Source organism: Hyperolius riggenbachi, chromosome 5, assembly GCF_040937935.1.
Source record: "Hyperolius riggenbachi isolate aHypRig1 chromosome 5, aHypRig1.pri, whole genome shotgun sequence".
Classification (NCBI taxonomy): Eukaryota; Metazoa; Chordata; class Amphibia; order Anura; family Hyperoliidae; genus Hyperolius; species Hyperolius riggenbachi.
Genome location: NC_090650.1, coordinates 310,458,080 through 310,477,605, shown reverse-complemented (window position 1 = coordinate 310,477,605; position 19,526 = coordinate 310,458,080). Strand labels below are relative to the sequence as shown.

The window sequence follows — 19,526 nt, the reverse complement described above, 5'->3', positions numbered from 1 at the left end:
CAATAATATTAACTTACATTTTTTAAATTAAAAAATAAGGTGTTACATGTACATAGACTTCCATGGCATAACTATGGATATAGCAATGATATTGTTCATTTTTTGGTATATTTATTATATATTTAAATTGCATCCAAGGTTTTCTATTTCCAAATTACAGATGAAAACAGAAACAACCAGAAATCAGACATAGGTTTTAATGCTGGATTTTAATTATATTAATTGCAAAAGCAAGGGGTTTCTGTTTGTGTGCATGAGTAAGAAAAATTGAGAAAGACCCCCTTTACTCATTGAGTCTAACGATCTGTTTGTCTCCTTATAATTGGGGTAAGCAGATAGCACTATAAGCCCCTCAGTTAATTAACCCCACCTCCTTTTGTGAGACACAGAGTAGGGGAGTGCCTTTTGTTCCACAACATTGGGACAAGGATGTTTTGCAGTTGGGGTTCCTCTCCACTCCAAATGTCCATAAATACCCATGCAGGTTAGTTTGACTTTTTTTAAAGTCCAATTTTTACCACACTCAACAAGCTCATTTATTTGCACATGCATGGAGATTAACCACTTCACATATAGACTTTGTTTCCTTCTTTATGGACCAGAGCAGTTTTGCCATTTTAGCTATGTCCCTATTCAGTCAGCAATAACTTTATCCATACTTATGACTCCTAAATAAAATATATATTGGGCCTGATGCAATTCACATTTTTTCCTAAGTTTTTTCCTAGGTGAATTTGTATATCTTATCATTAAAATGCCCTTTAAGCCACCAGCAAGTAAGACAATACTTTATTTTTGACAGTATTTTTTAACCTATTTTTGGTACTTTTTTTAATTGAAGAGTCCTGAAAAGTTATTAAAACAGGGGCCCATATGCAATTAATTTTTTCTCCTGAGTTTTCTCCAAAGTGATATTTTCAAACTTGTCAAAAAATGCCTTTTAGATCACCTGGAAGCAAAACAATACTTAAAATAGTTTTGATTGTACTTTTTCATCTACTTTTTGGTACTTTTTCAGTTGCAAGGTGCTGAAAAGTTATTCTAAATAGAAAATGAAAAGTTATCTTCTAGGGGAAAACTCAGGAGAAAAGGTAAATTGCATATGGGCCAGAATATTAAAAATTATCGTTAGGAGAAAACTTAGTAGAAAAAGTGAATTGCATCAGGCCTGTTGTTTTTTCCAAGACAAACTAGGCTTTCACTGTAGAGCATTTTTTCCTTCAAACAATTGTGTTTTCTGTGCATTGTAATGGGAAAAAGAGGGGAAAAAATAGAAAAAACACATTTCCAAGTTTTACCAATTCCAGATTAAAAATAAAAAGTGCTGCTGTAGATAAAAAACACAAATTTTGTTTTGGTTATTTTTACCGTTTATCACAAAACTTAGATTATGTTCCTGTCACAATTTATGGTGAGGGTAATTGATTCTAAAATAATGCTACAGTATGTATTTTTCACCCTAAACTGAGAAAATAAAAGCATTTTTAATAGTAAAAATCAATCTTATTGGCTCAGGGAACATATATTCCCTTTCATGAATTAGTGCTGCAGCAGATAGTGCTGGAGGTGTGCACAGGAACAATGCCCAACCGTGCACAGCTATGCTTCAGCTACAAGACGTATATTTATGTCCTTGTGGCTTAGATGAAGTCACAGAGGACATAGATATACTGTAGTGGTGGATGAAGTGGTTAAAGAACTGTACTCACCAAGCATTGCAGTGGATCATGGGAGTGTAGAGTTGCAGTGTTGCACAGTGAAGCATGCTTGAACATGCATGAATCCTGGTTCATTTTAATGGAGCTGATTGTGGCTCATCATATGCATAGAATTAAGGTAGTCTGCGACTATAAGAGAACCGTAAACCAAAGAATCACAATTAACAATCCTCTGGCTTAGTAATTTGGACAATTTGGCTTGGATATTTTATTTACAAGCTGATAATTGCAAGAGTCAAGTCCCTACAAATAGGCTGATAGATGTAGTTTGGCATAGATAATTCTGCTAGTTAAAATATTGGTAATATGATATTGCCAATATTTTAGTATAAACTTACCAGATTCCTTATTCTAACATTAATCCTACTTCTAATTTCTAAAACGAATCCCCTCCTAATGGCCATCACTAACCCACCTTACTGCCTAACACTAACCCTCCTCCTATTGCCTTATACCCCCTGGCCTACGTGAAACACTAGCTGATCTCTGGCACCCAAAGCACCCAATATAGTACTCAACCAGCTACTTGTTGCCTAGCATCTTGCCGATTGGCTACGGTTGTGCGATTCACTAGCTAAACTTCTAACTTACCAGTTAGTAATTGGGAATCAGCTAATAGAACCCGAAACCCGTAGTGATAGCTGAAATGCTAGCTAATCAGGCACCCAACCTACCACTTTGGCGCCATATACTGCAATTAACATTATGATGTACTAGAGCAGGGTGGCTGGTATAGTTGCACTCAATTCACTTTATTCGCTGCTGGAGTGTTTGATTTTTAAGTGAAATCAAAGAACATATGAGACATAAGCAGCAATAATTAGTCCTTACAAATCATAAAACAAGCTTAGCTCTCCATTCTGACTATAGGTCAGTACAAATAACATTCAGTTAATCAAAAGATTTGCAAGTCATCCAGGTTTAGGAAAAATAGTATTATGGGGCTGGTGTATTTATCTGTAGCAACTCATTACATCCCAAAAGGTCAACTAATAGATTTTGGAGAACCCCAGCAATTTTAAAAACCATATTGCCATCTGTGATTTTTTTTTTTGTGATAGTCATTATTTTATTCACTAGTCACTAGGTTTGTATTCATCTGTGTTTGTAAGGCTTTCATTAATCAATACCTTATCTATTTACAATAATCACATAGTGAAGTGCGCTGCTTTCTATTGTCAGAAACACATTAACTTACAGATGTATGCTTAGTGCAAGATTTGTCTTCCACTTTTATTGTGGATATCTTTGCCACATTTGACATGTTATTCGGAATTAAACTGATTTATGCCAGTAAAATGTTTATTTTGCCCTTGACAATACAATCAGCCCCGTGAGTGCTTTCTGTTTTTTCATTAAATGTCATTGGAAATATGTATGTGCTTTACTTTGTTACTTAGAATTCAGTTCAGGAACTTTATAGCACTTGGCACTCAGGATTTAGGGCTAAATGAAAAAAAAAAACAATCATGAAACTCCTGAATGCTCATATTCCTGTAATCATATTGTTTTATGGATGAAACTGTCACAGAGCAGAAGTGATAAACATTACATGTATAAAGCTGCTATAAGCCTTATTGGGAACTGCAGCCTATGAAAACACATAATTTTGCTGTTACAAGAGGAGGATGTGAATTTTGAATTCACTTTGTATCAAATATTGTATGTTCTGTAAAGTATTACCTTAACCTCCCTGGTGGTAACCCCGAGCTATGCTCAGGCTAGCCACCGGGAGCTCAATGCACAACAATGGCGAGCAGCTGTTAGGATTCCTCCTGTGACGTGTTCTGTCCATTGCAGGTGGAGCCACAAATGGACAGTTCTGGCTTGTCAGCCTGCATTCGGTTGTGCATTTGCAATGAGTCACATTATCATTTGCAATTGCTCTGCAGTTCTGGACAGCTCAGAATGCTGTCATCATTCCAACAATGGTTTACTACAGCTGAACTGCAGCCAGATAGCCCTGGATTTCCTGCATGCATGTTCTTGTATAGCACTGCATGCATTTGTTATGATGGTCTTTCAGCTAGCAAATGGTATTCAAGCCAGCTCAGGATTGAGTGATTACCATTCAGCTGTGTGGAGATTTGCATGCTTGCATCCATTGGCTGATGCCAGCATAAAAGCCTGCCTCTCCTGTTAGACCCCGACCCATCATAGTTTCAGCTCTGTCTAGGCTGTTACTGGGTCCCTTGTTATTGTAAAATATATTCCTTGTGTTAGTTCAGTTATTCCTGTGGAGCTACGCTATATATTTCCCACGGGGACATATATACGTACTCCTTCTAGTATAGAGATTTTGTATTGCCTAGCCTTGTTCGCTGTATTGCTCCAGTTCCTAGCCAGTCTTCCTTGCTTATGTTATATATCGGTTCATCGCCGATATATACATATGTTAGTCAGTCGTTTGTAGTTTCATTGATAGCTGTAAATTGTAATACGCTAGGAAATCATATATATTGTATATTTGTCTGTGTATTATGTTTGCCTGCCTTTTGACTCTGCTATTGCCTGACGATTCTGTCCTGTCCTGGCGAGATAGCCATTGCTGTGGTTGCTATTGGTTACCTCACTCTTGTCTTTGTGAATGCTTGCTGTCACTGAGGCAGTGACTAGATTAGCAAGCATTCATTCTGTCAACCTCTGTCCTCCTAGTCCTTTCCCTGCAGGTAGCCATTTCTGTGGTTGCTATTGGCTACCTCACTCCAGTCTGTCTTGTATCTGTCTGAATGTTTGCTATCGCAAGAGCAGCGCAACATCGCACTGCGCTGTCATTGCATCTTATCAGAAGCCCAGAGCTGCAGTTGCTCTGTGTAGCCTCTATCCCATTATCCAGCTCTTAGCCTTGCTGTGCTGGATAGTCAGAAAGTATGACCCCCAGCATAACAGCAGGGGGCCTTTTTACTCACCTCCCGGGGGATCCAGATGCTGGCAGTCACTCTCCTTCCTGTCCTCGGAGGCTCTGAATCACTCTTGTGAGATCGCCGTCGGCAATCACACTACATGGTTACACCGCCACCTGGAGGATGGAGGGAAATTTGCAGCATTGGATTCCAGGAAGGTGAATAAGTGCTAGGGATGTTGCAGGCATCCTGTCGGCATGATTTTTTCCTGATTTTAGGGTCAGAAATGTGCTGACAAGACCCTACAATCCGGAAATAATCATACCGCCAGGGAGGTTAATGCTCTGTAATTTAACTTTTAGGTGTGATATTAATAAAGTAGAGATAGTAGACAATCAGGCACTACAGCAGTGTTAGATTAATTCCGTGTTCAGATATTCAGCAGTATATTCCAAACAACAATTTTTGCCCTGCTCCTACCGCCATCTGCCTCAATACTGGTAGGATAAAACCAATGTTGATTTTTGTCACTGTGTGCAATAACTATGTGATTGTGACTCACTCACCTACCACTATATACAACATATGGTTTGGAATATACTGCTGAATATCTGAACACGGAATAAATGTAACACTGCTGCAGTGCCTGATTGTCTACTGTCTCTACTTTATTGATATCATATCTGTATCCAATCTCTATCATGAACATGCAGTATCCATTTTTGAGGTAGCAGTTTGTGACTTGATACACCTCTCTGCCAACTACTCACATTCCTCCTTTTGTACTTGGAGGAATGTAACTCTCGTAGTGCCGCTTGTTTTTATACGCTTCTTTGATTGATCACAGTAACTTTTAGGTATCATGACTATGTGTTAGGAAACAATTTTGTAATCTAGGGATTTATATGTTACATTAAGACTACATATAGATGTCTAAATTTAAAAAAAAAATATGGGTCACACGGGTTTAACCCCTTTAGGCTTACTGCTCCTCAAAGAAACACCACAAGGGCAAAACTATCTGCCTAACCGGATCAAGGCATCATCTTCCCATGACTGCAGTAACCCATGGGGGTGACTGCAGATCTCTAAAGGCTCTTTCACACCAGAGCCCTTTTCCTGCGTTACAACGCAAAGGCAATTATTTGCGTTAACCAAGGTAAAATTAAAGTCCATAGACTACTTCTAAAAGAATTTTTGCAATCAGCTGTGAATGTCTGATACAGTAACATATGCTGCAGCTACCAAGTAGCAAGAATGCACGTGCGTCACAACTAAGGGCCTACTCACGCCCTTCTCTGAATTTTTCAGCAACCCTTCAATGATACACAATGCTGCAAAATGCACAAAAGTGCACAAAAACGTGCAAATGTGCTCAAGGCTGAACTGTGATTACCGGTCGGTGGAATGATAACAAATAATGAAACGGCTTTAGTAAGATAACTAATGAAAAAAGTTATCTTCTTGTAGATATTCTAGTAAGAATAAAGATGTTTTTTATAAGTAAGAGGGCATTATTATGCATTGTTTTTAATATTTGTTTTAAAATAGAATTTAAACTAAAATATTTTAGCTTTGGATCAAGTGAGGAAAGGTTAGTAGCTTAATTATTTTGTTATGTCAATATCACCATTAGAAAGATTTCCTTTGCTTCTGCTTATTAGTGACTAGGGATGTTCAATCAGATTTCATGGAATTAAAATTTCTGCATTTCCGAACGGAAATTGGCATCCGATCCCAAATCGAATTTCTGCGGAAACACCACATTACCACAGCTTGGTAAATTTAGCCCAATCACAGAACTCCGAAGCATTGGACCAATCAGAAAATACAGAAGTGTTTTTGCGAAAATCGAATTGCTATGGTAATGTTAGAACAATCACAAGGCTCAGATACTAACGAGTATTCCTGTGAGTCTTGTGATTGGCCTTAATTTCTGTGGTATTTCGACCGATTACCGAAGTAAAATTCTCTGATTGGTCCAGTACTTCCAAGTCAATTCAGAAATATTTGGCCAATCGGAGGATGCAAAGAATTAAAAAAAGACTCCTCCGAAATCCGCGGAATCAGTAATCGGCATTGGTATAAATCGAATTTCCATATAATCGGAAATATCGGCAGTTTTCACCATCCTTACTAGTGACATTACAGGAAGTAGACAAATTTTCTTAGGTCAATACTGAAAGTTTCAAAAACACTTTTTTTTAGCAATATTAGGAAGTGTTTGAAACACTTATCGTGGTTTTACTGATGCCTAATAAGTCACTGTTAAGGAGATTCATGATGTAAACAATGTAAGTGTATTAAATAATGGGGAGATCTTCCCAACCAGGATCCAGACAAAAGTAAAAACAGTAATTTTAAAATGTTTTGTTTTTTACTTAAAACTCAAATGAAAGCTTTGAGTTGAGCTCCACTTTATTGTTGTACAATTTCATTTTGAATTACATGCTGAAATGCTAAATTATTTATTTCCAGCTAGTGCATTTTATTTTATTTCTACTATCCAGACTTTAAACATGGCACAAGCAAGTCAAACAACAAGTCTTACACCGAATAGAGAATGAAGTACAACATCTGCTAATAGCACTAGTTTGCTGCTAAGACAACAGTTTTCAGAGTGTGTCTAGACTTGGTTTTAGTATGTGTTTTAAAGAAAATAAAGCATTGGTAGCTATGACACCTGGAATCACATACAGTGGCAACATATTGTATATCAATTTTTACCGGGATATCACAACCACGTTTTATTGCTTAGAATCATAGTTTCAATGTTATATAAAATTTAAGTTTCCATTGAACACATTATAGTTCTGGAATCAGGTTGTGTGGCAATACCATTACAGATTTCTATATTTGTTCATGCATATGAAATTGCAATTATATTGGACCAATACTTAAGTAATATTCAAGATTCCAATACGACATTAAAAAGATGGTGATGTGAGAAACATGCATATCCTCTAATTCAACTGAAATATTTATAAGCTTCTTATACTTACATTAGCACTGAAGTGTCAGTCAATTATGAGTTACAGTATAAGCCAGTCCTGTATAGATGCCAATTGGTTAAAAATACTTCTCTAATAATAAAACCTCTGTACCTCAGAGGTCTCAGTCGTGCCAAGCTGCCGTTTTTGAAGATAATGCTCCTCTGGATTTCTATATTGGCCAACAGGGCATCACGGGGGACTGCTTTATGGGGCCTTAGTGAATATAGGGCCCGGTGAACAGTGCCACACATGGGCCCCAGCTGCATTTTGCGTCTGTCCATGATGGTCCTTCTTAGTCAGTTAGTGATTAAAGTAAGCAAAGACAAATGGGAGAAAAGGATTTTTACTTACCTGGGGCTCCTTCCAGCCCCCTGTAGTCCATCAGCTTCCTCGAGTTGAGCTTTTGTGAAGTCCACACAATCCAGCTTGGTTGTGGGGCACTACGCATGCACTGTTGCAGGCCATTTGTCTCCTCCATCGTACTCACATAGCTGGGAGCGTTCTGTGCAAGTGCAGTAACAGTCTTAACAAACAGCATATGTAGAATGCTCCCAGCCATGGAAGCGTGTGAAAAGGTAACACATGGACATTGATAAGATCAGCTCTTCAAAGATTGTGATTTGCCTTGTGGGGGCAGAGGGGAGTGATTGGGGCCCAGTAGGTTTGCCCAATACAGGGCCCAAAAATTTCTGATGACCTATGACATGCTCTCAGGCCAATACAGTTTTTGACTAATGTAGAGTGTCTCTCTCTTTCTCTCTCTCTCTCTCTTTCTGGTCCTTATTCAATTCACTTTTTCTCCTGAGATTTCTCCTAGTAAATAATTTTCCAACTCCTGTTTAGGATAACTTTTCAACACTATCATAAGAAACACTTGTGTGCATATGAGAAGCTCACTTTCTCTCATGGCAAAGTATTTTACGAACAGAACACTGATTAAATATTTTAGTGAATGTTTAAAAAATAGCGAGATTTTGTAATATGCAAAAGTTGGGTGCCTAATGGCAACTACAATGGCTAGAGATAGCTTTGTCTGCAAATACGTTTTTACATAGTCTAGTCTAGCTCATTGTAACTATTTCACCAGTCCAAAAACATGTGTTCATTGCTTCAAGTTTTAATAAAGTTATGGCTTCCCTCTGCTGTTTTGAGTCCATGGTTAGCCAGCATTGATCTGGAATCTTGATAGGGAACACAGAAGCCTTCCAAAAAGAGGTCATTTGCAGATTCTCTGAAATAAATGCTAGTTTCCAACACCATCGTTCTTCTTTCTGACACCTTACATGATGAATGCTGTCACACTTTGATTAAAAAACTGGAAGCCTGGCTGGAAAAAAAAATGCAATGGAAAGGATTGAGTTTAGTGAATTGAACATTACGTCTCATATTTTTCATCTTAAATTCATTTAGAGAAAGGAATGGATATTCCATCGGACACGAATTTGACATCCCATCACATTATACAGTAAACAGTGTATACAGGATTCCAGAAATAAGGGAGCTTGGAAAAGCTAAGGTAGTAGCTGCTGCAAGGCACTGGTTATCTCATTTAGGCAGATATTAAATGTGGGTGCCAGTAGTGTGATCCTCAGCTGCTTCCCACTTTGTGAATAAATTGCTTAGAAGGAGTCTTTTGACTACCAGATGTGACCTAGATTTCAATTTTCAAAGGCAAAAATAGCCTATTGTGCTGAAAAACAATTGCTGGTGAAACGCATGGTAAATGAGCTTATCACATTTTTCCAGGTGTTTCAGCTAATATGTTATAGAATTACAGCTTCACCTAAATAATTAAGCAAAATGGTCCAGCAAATCATGCCTAGGGAAAGGCACTGGACAGTTATAATGTTGTTAATGTGGTTCATTCGCACTAGCCAGAATGCCAGAGATGTAATCAAATGCATGGGATGATCTCACGTGCTTATTGTGGACTTGGATTAAAGCATATTAAAAGTATGCATGGGATTTGGAACTGTGGTAGATTAGTGAGAAAACATCTCATCAGCTATTGGAATGTTTACATTTGTTTTTAGCCTGTAGTAGGAAGGTGGCAGCTTAGAGCTAAATACCTCAAGGGAGCAAATTCTGAAAGATGGTGCAGACAGAAGTGCCACTGCTGCTTGCAGTCATTTGGTGATGTTAGCCCATCATGCTGTGCATACAGATAGTATTCCACTACCAAGAAGGCTGTGAGCATGAAGGGTGCTCTACATTACTTGCAGCTTGTGCAATGGGAGGATGCTTCAAGAAGGGGAACCAATAAGAATAGGACTTGTAGAACTCAAAGCAAATTATGATTAGTATTTATATAGCACCAACATCTTCTGCAGATACTGTGTTGACTTCTTCAATTACAACTGTAAGAGCCCATTATTATAAATAAATTATAACTTAGGGTGTGCTAAAAATAAGCAGTTCTAGATGCATGTCTAGCTGAAACGTGCATTAAAGAATGGTTTGCATGACTCCACCCACAGTTGCGAAGTGAAGCATTATATGATCTTGCTTTCTGGGCATGTTAGGTCTATTCACACTCGTGCCCTCATTCGCACTATGGAAATATCGGCAGAAAGTGCACTTGATTGACTCTGTTTTAACTGGCATACAGTTTTAATTAAAACTTCACACAGGCCACAATTATTTACATCTCATTGACCATCTTTAGTGACTTGTGTACAGGAATCATTTCTCATGCCTTCCTGCAAACACTGGAGGGTGCTGCAATGTCAACACTCCTCCCTAATCAATAATGCATTTACATTTCATTGCTTACTGTATTTCTATTGCTGCTTTGATTTATATTACTAAAAAATAAATAATTTATCATTATCATCATTATCGATTTTTGTATGTATGTTCTGTATTGTTAACATTTTGATTTACTGTAAATGCTTTTACCCGACCAGGAGCGGCAACACGTAAGCCAGATCCAGAACCAGAAAAGCAGTCTGATCACACTGTAAAAATTGCTGGAGTGATTGCTGGAATCCTTCTGTTTGTCATCATTTTCTTGGGCGTTGTCTTAGTGATGAAAAAAAGGTGAGTTATTGCTAATGAACTGTTGTTAATGTACTGTTAGATACCGTATATGGTGAGGATTTATTGAAAACTGAAGCTAGATAAAAGTGCTGTATAACAACATTTGAGGGGCAGATGCTGCCTACCAGAACTTATCTTGGCAAACTGATTCATTACTATGGGAAAAATATACATAAATACTGTATAACAAATTGCATGGAAAGGATACCAGAGGATTGTATGGACTTATATGTAACATAGACTGAGCAACCTGCATATGGAAAGCTATCAATGAATGGTTCGGTTGTGGTTAGGCATGGATGAGGGGGGTTTAGTCAGTGTTAGGGATTGGTCGGGAGGTATGGTTAGGGTTAGGCATTACTGGGGTTGGGGGGGTTGATTAGGGTTAGGCATCGGTAGAGTTAGGGCTCGTTTGAGAATAGGGTTAGGTCTAGTGATAGCAAAATGTTAGTAAAATGTACAGTTATTTTACCACTGCCCAACAGTAGAATATCTGTAATTTTACAGCTATTTTCGGGCGCCTCATTAGGGATTCTCATTCTGATTCCGCAGAATTGAAATTTCTGATTGGAAACCCGTGTTTACGATTGGAAAGAAGAAGTTGGAATTCTGCAGAAATCCAATTTACCGCATCTCAGAAATTTTAGCCTAATCCCAGAACTCGGAAGCATTGCACCAATCAGAAAATGCTTAATTTTCCCATAAAAATCAGACTACCACGATAACTTTAGACCAGTCACAAGGATCCGTTTTTCCAATTTCCTACATTTTTTGTCATTTTTGTGCATTCACTAATGCAAAAAAATGACTAATAAAATATGCATCGAAAATTGGAAAATTGGAATTTGGAAAATCAGAAAAATGGAAACCAGAAAAACGGAAGTCAGAAATAGGCTTTGGTGGAATCGGAAAATGAGGCGTAGGGATGGTCAGACATGCCCATTTCCGAGGAATCTCAAATGGGCAATTTCCGACCATCCCTACGCCTCATTTTGTGATATTTCACTCCTTTCATACTTTTATAGGATCTTAAACACACATTCTGTTTTTACACAACATTTTACATTTACAACTTGTTATTTCATACATTACACATGAGTCTAAACAATGCAAAGTTTAAGTACCGGCAAAGAGTTGAACAGTGGGCCAATGGAAAATTACCATTGTGGCTGTGTAATATTTAAAGCTATAGGCTTGCTATACACCAGCGTTTCTGGGTGCTAGTCTGGCTTACAGGGGCGAAAATAGATAATTTGCCTATTCAGTAGTGATGTGGGTAAACACAAATGTTCACTTATAGCTGAATTATTGCAAGTTTCCTTCTGTTTTAAGAAGGCAAATTTCACCAAGCATTTTTATAAAGTGATGTAAAGTACAGTATTTAAAGGCAAATTGGTCATGAAAATTACCATCATGAGAAACACAGGTTATGAGTAAACCTAATGGAGCTTTACTGAACTTTGTGTTCTTTTGAATGGTATCTTTCTAGTGAAGTAAATACTCCATTCATTATTAAATACAGTAAATTGATGATTTAAAGATGCAGTTTGTATCATTATCATTCTGCTTTTTTAAGATGCAAATTTGTATTGTAAAATCAAGCACATGCATCAAAAGCCTATGTGATGTATGTAATGCAGTTGATATGGTGAATATATTTTAAAGGCTGACTTAAATCTATTTATCCATATTGATTGTATATGCAAGATCTTAGGGTGTTCACTAATGGTATGATTTTCAGTGAAGAAATCACCTAAGAGATCAGACAAATGCAATCAGATTGGCAAAAAATAAACCTTGTTGATCTCCCTCTAAAAATGGCCACTAACGGTCCCATTTTCAGCAAAAAAAATAGCTACAAAAATCAGTAGATTGATGTTCCCAATCGACTGCAAGCGATTCTTAAAGAGATTGATCAACGGCAATTTTGTTGATTGGAAGTACAGATTGATTTTTGAAGGCAAAATAATTGATGTATTAAGACATGTTATTTCAGCATTTTCTGATCGTTCTGATTCTTTGCTAAAAATTTAACCATTAGTGGCCACCTTTAAAGGACCACTATCGCGAAAAAGTGTAAAATGAAAAATACATGTAAACACATACCAATAAGAGGTATTTTCCTACCAGAGTAAAATGAGACATAAATTACTTTTCTCCTATGTTGCTGTCACTTACAGTAGGTAGTAGAAATCTGACAGAACAGACAGGTTTTGGACCAGCTCATCTCCTCATGGGGGATTCTCAGCATGGCCTTTATTCTTTATAAAGACACTCCCTGCAAAGGATTTATAAAAAATATGCTAGCCAGCCTCCATGCTTGCTGCAAACTTTTTTGCAGTTGGGTGGAGCAACTACCATTCACTAAGTGCTTTTGAAAATAAATAAAACACTTAGAATCCCCCAGGATGAGCTGGTCCAAAACCTGTCAGTTCTGTCAGATTTATACAACCTACTGTAAGCCACAGCATCATATGGGAGAAATGTACTTCTTATTTGTTCACATGTACTTTAACCACTTCAGCCTACAGCGTCGAAAATCTTACGCATCCGAGCAATGTTCACCTCCCATTCATTCGCCAATAACTTTACCGTTACTTATCACAATTAATTGATCTATAGCTTGTTTTTTCCGCCACTAATTAGGCTTTCTTTGGGTAGTACATTTTGCTAAGAGCCACTTTACTGTAAATGCATTTTAACAGGAAGATTACGATAGAAATGGAAAAAAATCATTATTCCTCAGTTTTTGGCCATTATAGTTTAAAATTAATACATGCTACAGTAATTAAAACCCATGCATTTTATGTGCCCATTTGTCCCGCTTATTACACCATTTAAATTACGTCCCTATCACAATTTATGGCGCCGATATTTTATTTAGAAATAAAGGTGCATTTTTTCAATTTGCGTCCATCACTATTTATAAGCTTATAATTTTAAAAAAATTAATAAGATACTCTCTTGACATGTATATTTAAAAAGTTCAGACCCTTAGGTAACTATTTATGTAGTTTTTTTTTTTTTTAATTGTAATTTTTTTTATTTTTTTTTAAATACAAAAATGTATTTGGTTAATTTTAGTTTGGGAGGTAAATAGCTAATTTTAGATGTAATATAATGTATTTTTTTATTTAATTTAGGTATGTGGGTGCAGTTTACTATTTGGCCACAAGATGGCCACATTCAAAAAATTCCTAGATGCGAACGATCTCACATCTAGGAACTATAAGAAGAAGGTGATGTTTCCTGGGGGCAGAAATACCGCGCTCTCTGATGAGAAAGCGTCGGCATTTCTGCCGGAGACTTAGATCGGTGAATGGGAATTATATTCCCATTCACTGATCGGGGGGCAGCGGGAGGCAGTGGGAGCGCGCGCGGGGGCGCGCGCCCGATCGCGCGCACCACACGGCTGCAGCAGCAGTGCCCATCTGGACGGATATATCCGTCCAGATAGGGCGAAGTGGTTAAATTTAACAATTCTTGCAATAGTGGTCCTTTAAAGTGATTGTTCAATGAAAGTTTGTAGATTGGGAAAATAGTTTGTATAATCTTTTTTGATGGATAGGAAGTATGGATTGGTTTGTTGATGGCGAAATAATCGATGTATTATGACATTTTATTTCCGCATTTTCTGATCGCTTGGACTATTCTGATTACTGTGCCATTAGTGGGCACCTTAAATCATAAACAATAAGTATGTGCAATGAGAGATCCTGTTTTTTCTTCAGTAGTCTAAGATGAGAATAAACAGTTCCCTATATATTTGGAAGCAGATTGATCTTCATGTTCTATAAGCAGGATGCAGTGCTGGATCATCACTATGCAAAAAAGCCCCAATGCTTGGAGAGAACATTCAAGCCCAGTTTTAAACATTGAGCTTAGTGATAGTGTTATTTTTGTATTTTATTCTTTTTTATATAAGTTTTCTGTTATTAGCTGCATAGGAAGTAAACGCTGCCTGTACCCAGCTTCTCAGCTTACCAGTCTGAATGAGTTTACAGATATGGGAGAAAATTATTTGCATTACTGCTTGAAGGACAATAATGTTATCTTTAAAGACAAATTCATGTCTGGAGTCTGCCTAAGGGTAGCTACTTTCCAGTTTTTACATAGCAGGTAGTGTGGAGAAGTCTCTGCTTACCTTATGATACTCAGGCCCTGATTTACTAATACATTGCAGTCCATCACCTTGTGCTGCCAGAAGGTAAATGTCCCCCAAAACAAGGCGAGAGTTGTATATTCGGTTGTGTTCACTCCCTTTGCTAATGGTACAATTTTTGTCCCATAGCATTGAGTTTTTCCATAGAAAAAAATTATTGGAAAATTTTAGGGAATAAAGGCAAATATCTGATAAAATAAAGCACTCTGTGACTTCCGATAATGATAATCATACAAAATACTGATAAACAACTTTTTTGTACGATAGATGTCCTTCAGCAATTAAAAAAATTGCAGTCGCAATTTGCTAGATCACGTATGGCACCACCACTAGAGATGCTTGCATACCTAAAGAGATACTTTAGTAAATTGGGCCCTGATGTAGCTCAGTATATGAAACACCAATCTATCACTTTGACAAGTATGAATTGATGTGTCATATATTGTGTTTTGGAATACATTTATTTTTAGTGCTGAATTCCTAAAAATAACTCCTCTGTTCATGTGGTGCTGCTGATAAAGATTTATATATTATATATTAAAATAAACAAATTAACATATTCATTGTAGAGTACACATGTCTGAATGGCACTATGGCATCCCAGTGGCAATGATGAGTGTTGCATCCAGTGAATGGGCTGATTAATAAAGCTCTGCAAGGACATATGTGATCCTTATATGGAAATGGTAAAATAGCAGTCCTGTGACTGTAGTTACACACCTGCAGTGAGAAATATTTTACATGGAATCCATGTTTTCTTAGCTGTGTTACAAAATGCTCCCAAATAAGGTGTGTACGTGTGAATACAATTATTTATAGACATCATACAATGATTTTGGATATCCTGAAGGCATCATCATTTTAGCCTCCTAGTAGCTAGGCTAGGGTTAGATGATCCTGCCTTTAGCTATACTGTCAGGTGGACACAGGACCATACTTCCCATGATCCCTAACGGAGACTGCTATTACTAGCAGACAATAAACACTGATGCCTAGTGTCAGTCTGTAGTTCTGCTGGCCTTCATGTGACAACAGAAGTAGGAAAGTCACCTTAGCAAAACACCATTGTTATCCCAAAATACGAAGTAAATCTATACTGATTTTTTTTCAGTAACTGTAGAACACTACATAGATCCCCTCTGTGCTGTCAAATCCATCATTAAATCCTTTCTCTTTCCCCTAAATTTTAAATCCTATTCTGTCACAGCACACCTGTGCTGAAAGAGATTTGAGACAGTGAGAGTTCTGTGTACATTTGAGACACACAGGTGCTGATTTATTAAAACTGGAGGAAAGTGAAGCAGCTGAGCAAAACTATGAAGTATGTTTCAGCTGTGAATACAAACAAAGATTCTGATTGGTTGCCATGAGCAACAACTGGTATTGATTAATAGGGTCCACACACTCACAAAATAGCTGACTGTCAGGCTCCATTACCAGACATTTTTGTGTTAAGGTCTGGAGTCTAAAGGTGCCCATTAACAGTGCAATTTTAAGTGAAAAATGTTCAATTTGCTCACTTAGATAATATTGTATGAAAACAGAGAAGCTGGTTGGCCCAATTGATCCTGAATGATCCCATTATTGAGTGTTTCCTTAAAGAACTGACAAATGGGCATGGCACTTTTTTCATAAATACAAATTGCAACTAGTTTAGATCAGAGGCGGCCTTAGAGTATGCGGGGCCTGGGGCGAGAGTCATATGCGGGGCCTAGAGACATATGCTGTGGATACACACACACACAGATATGCTGTGGAAACACACGCACACACTGTGGAAACACACACTCTGTATAGGTTAGATAGGTAGGTGCCCCGCAGTATAGTTTAGATAGGTACCTGCAGTGTAGATTAGATAGGTAGGTGCCCCGCAGTATAGATTAGATAGGTGCCTGCAGTATAGATTAGATAGGTAGGTGCCCCGCAATATAGATTAGATAGGTTCCTGCAGTACAGATTAGATAGGTAGGTGCTCTGCAATATAGATTATAGGTGCCTGCAGTACAGATTAGATAGGTAGGTGCCCCACAGTATAGATTAGATAGGTGCCCGCAGTATAGATTAGATAGCTGCCCGCAGTATAGATTAGATAGCTGCCCGCAGTATAGATTAGATAGGTGCCCGCAGTATAGATTAGATAGGTGCCTGCAGTATAGATTAGATAGGTGCCTGCAGTATAGATTAGATAGATAGGTGCCCTGCAGTACAGGTTAGATAGGTAGGTTCCTTAAGTAAAGGTTAGATTGGCAAGTGGCTGCAGTGGTGAGGAGAGCGGGCATTAAAGTTAAAACTCACATTTCTTCTGCCGATCATCGCAGCTTCTATCTCCTTCCTGTCCCGGCATCTGTGTATTGGTAACAGCGCCCCCTGTGGTGAAATGCGGTCACGTCATCACAGGGGCGCTGTTACCAATACGTCAGATGCTGGGAGAGGAGGAGATGGAAGCTGCGATGATCAGTGGAAGAATTAACAACTATTCTCACTCTCCCCACCGCCGCAGAGGGTGAGGGGCCTTTTCAGGTGCGGGGCCTGGGGCAATTGCCCCACTTGCCACCCCCAAAGGCCGGCTCTGGTTTATATATCAGGAATAGTTTTGATTCCTTATTCCTGTGGATTGATTAAATATGATCTTTTTCTTTCTTCCTATCTGAATGATGGTCTCAAAAATACAATTGTTTGCTGAACAGTGCACCACTTACAGGGCATCTTAAGAATACTGTATATGGAGACAAAGGCCTCGATTCATAAATCATTCCCGCATGCGGAAATGCTGAAAACAGCTGACTTTACCGAACACTAAACAAAATGTGTATTCATAAAGGCTGTTTCCGCATGCGAAGCTGACATTCCGAAGCAGAGCGATAAATCACTGCCTTATGCAGTGATTCTAGGTGGAAATATAACAAAATGTCCATTCATAAAAATTAGAGCAAGCGGTATGCGGACGGGAAATACCGCTTGCTCGGATGTAGGGATAAGCGTGCGGAGCACATGTAAGTCAATGGGACAGACCTCCCAAGCAGCAGCAGAGAGAGCAGCGCATGGAGGGACTCGGCCAGCTTCTCCTGTTTCCGCATGCCTACCTACAGCCTAAATCTTCGCACTTGTATCACAACTGGCAACATTTTTATGAATAACCACCCAGAAGGCTGAAATACCGACAGCGGTGTTTTCCTGCACAGATTTAATTTACCGACAGAACTTTTATGAAAGTAGAAGAAAGTGTACTCAGTGTGTGAATTATGAAATGTGGCCATCCGGCCATAGAATGATCTCACCTCAGTGTAGTGCTGGTTAGCCCATATGGGTGTATGCTGCAGGATTTGTCTCTTTAACTCAGGGACCAGGCTTGTGGCAAAGGGGATTCCTTCATTCCTCTCATCTTGCAGCTGTGGATAAGATTACTGACGTTTTTCTGTCCAGGAGCTACAACCTACAAGAGGTTATGTCCTGTCTGCATGCACAAGCCTCTCAAATGTTCCTTGGACCCCTTTCCTGGACCTTGTATGGGCATATTTCTTCTCCTCTATTCATAATGTCTGTATAGGAATATTGTTAGTGATCTGTTATCCACAAAGGTTTGATTACTCGTTTATTTATTTACCTGTTTTAAGAGATTTGTGGTTGATTAGATTTAACCTGATGAATTTTATTAGTGAAGGACACTGATTAATAATTAAGTGGCAACAGCAAGCAGGGTGAGCTGACAAACCTTACCATCTTTATTTGTGGACAACCACCACCATCATTAGTTAGACATTTTCTAAAGGTAATCTCACTATAATAGGGAAAATTCAAGTTCTCGAATTCCTAGTTCCTAGAATTATCTTTATACCACCTACAGACTAAACCTGATGAGCGAATAGAACTATCAACCTTTTACCCATAAGTCTGTTAGTTGCAAAGTGGTTCCAATTATACCATTAAAACATTCAGTTTGAAAAATATCTTCTGGTTTTGTGTATTTTTCCTATAGCTCAGTGATGAATTTTCTGTTTCCACGTTCTGTGCTTTATCATCAGTTTTTTTAATGGTTATTTATCTTAATAGTTGCATACACAGATTTAAATATAACCGATCTCTCCAACACCGGTTATTTTGATAAATTATGTTTACTGTACGGTCCTCGATGAATACCTTCTCATACAGAAAACATATTTGTACTAATTATAGCAGCAACTGTGTTCTCTAGCTGATAAACACCAGATAGGTTTTGTTTTGTAACTTTTTGAGCTGTTATTTTTTTTTTTTACCAAAGAAGAATGGCTGACTTTTATTGTACAAACTGTGGAAGCCATAGTTCTATTCTGTACCCCTGGGCCCATATTTTACTAAGATTCCTCTGGTGATAGAGACCTATCAAGTGAGAAATACATTTCTTCAGGTTCGCTTTTAAAGAGAATTTCTGTCAATTTTTTTTTCTTAATGTTGGTTAGAGTGGAGAAGGGATCAATTTCCTGCCATGTTTATATTATTGTTTTCTGCTGATTGGAAAGTTTCTCAATCATTTTCTACCCCATGGATTGAGTAACCAAGAAAGAAAGTGGGGGCAGTCTCTTCAGCATGAGAAAACACAGCAATAAGACACCTTTTTCACTGGCATCCCACTTTAAAGAGCACAATGGCTGCAGCACCAATAGAGACTACAGGGTGTATTTAAAAGTACAGCATGGATAGTACTCAAATGTTGTGGCCCCTTTTCTGTTCTTCTGTTCTACACATATTTGGGTACGATTTACCACGTTTGTGGCAAAGTTTCAAAGCATTTCAG

The 19,526-nt window shown here is 38.1% G+C and overlaps 1 protein-coding gene across 5 annotated transcripts in view; it reads left to right on the top strand.

Annotated features, from left to right (window-relative positions):
- The window catches only part of PTPRM (protein tyrosine phosphatase receptor type M), a 995,286-nt gene that overhangs the window by 642,998 nt on the left and 332,762 nt on the right, over positions 1–19,526 (top strand). For all 5 annotated transcript variants that reach the window (XM_068237197.1, XM_068237198.1, XM_068237195.1 and 2 more), the window contains one exon: positions 10,461–10,593. In XM_068237197.1, coding sequence (XP_068093298.1) covers positions 10,461–10,593 — 133 coding nt within the window. The remainder of the gene's footprint in view (positions 1–10,460; positions 10,594–19,526) is intronic.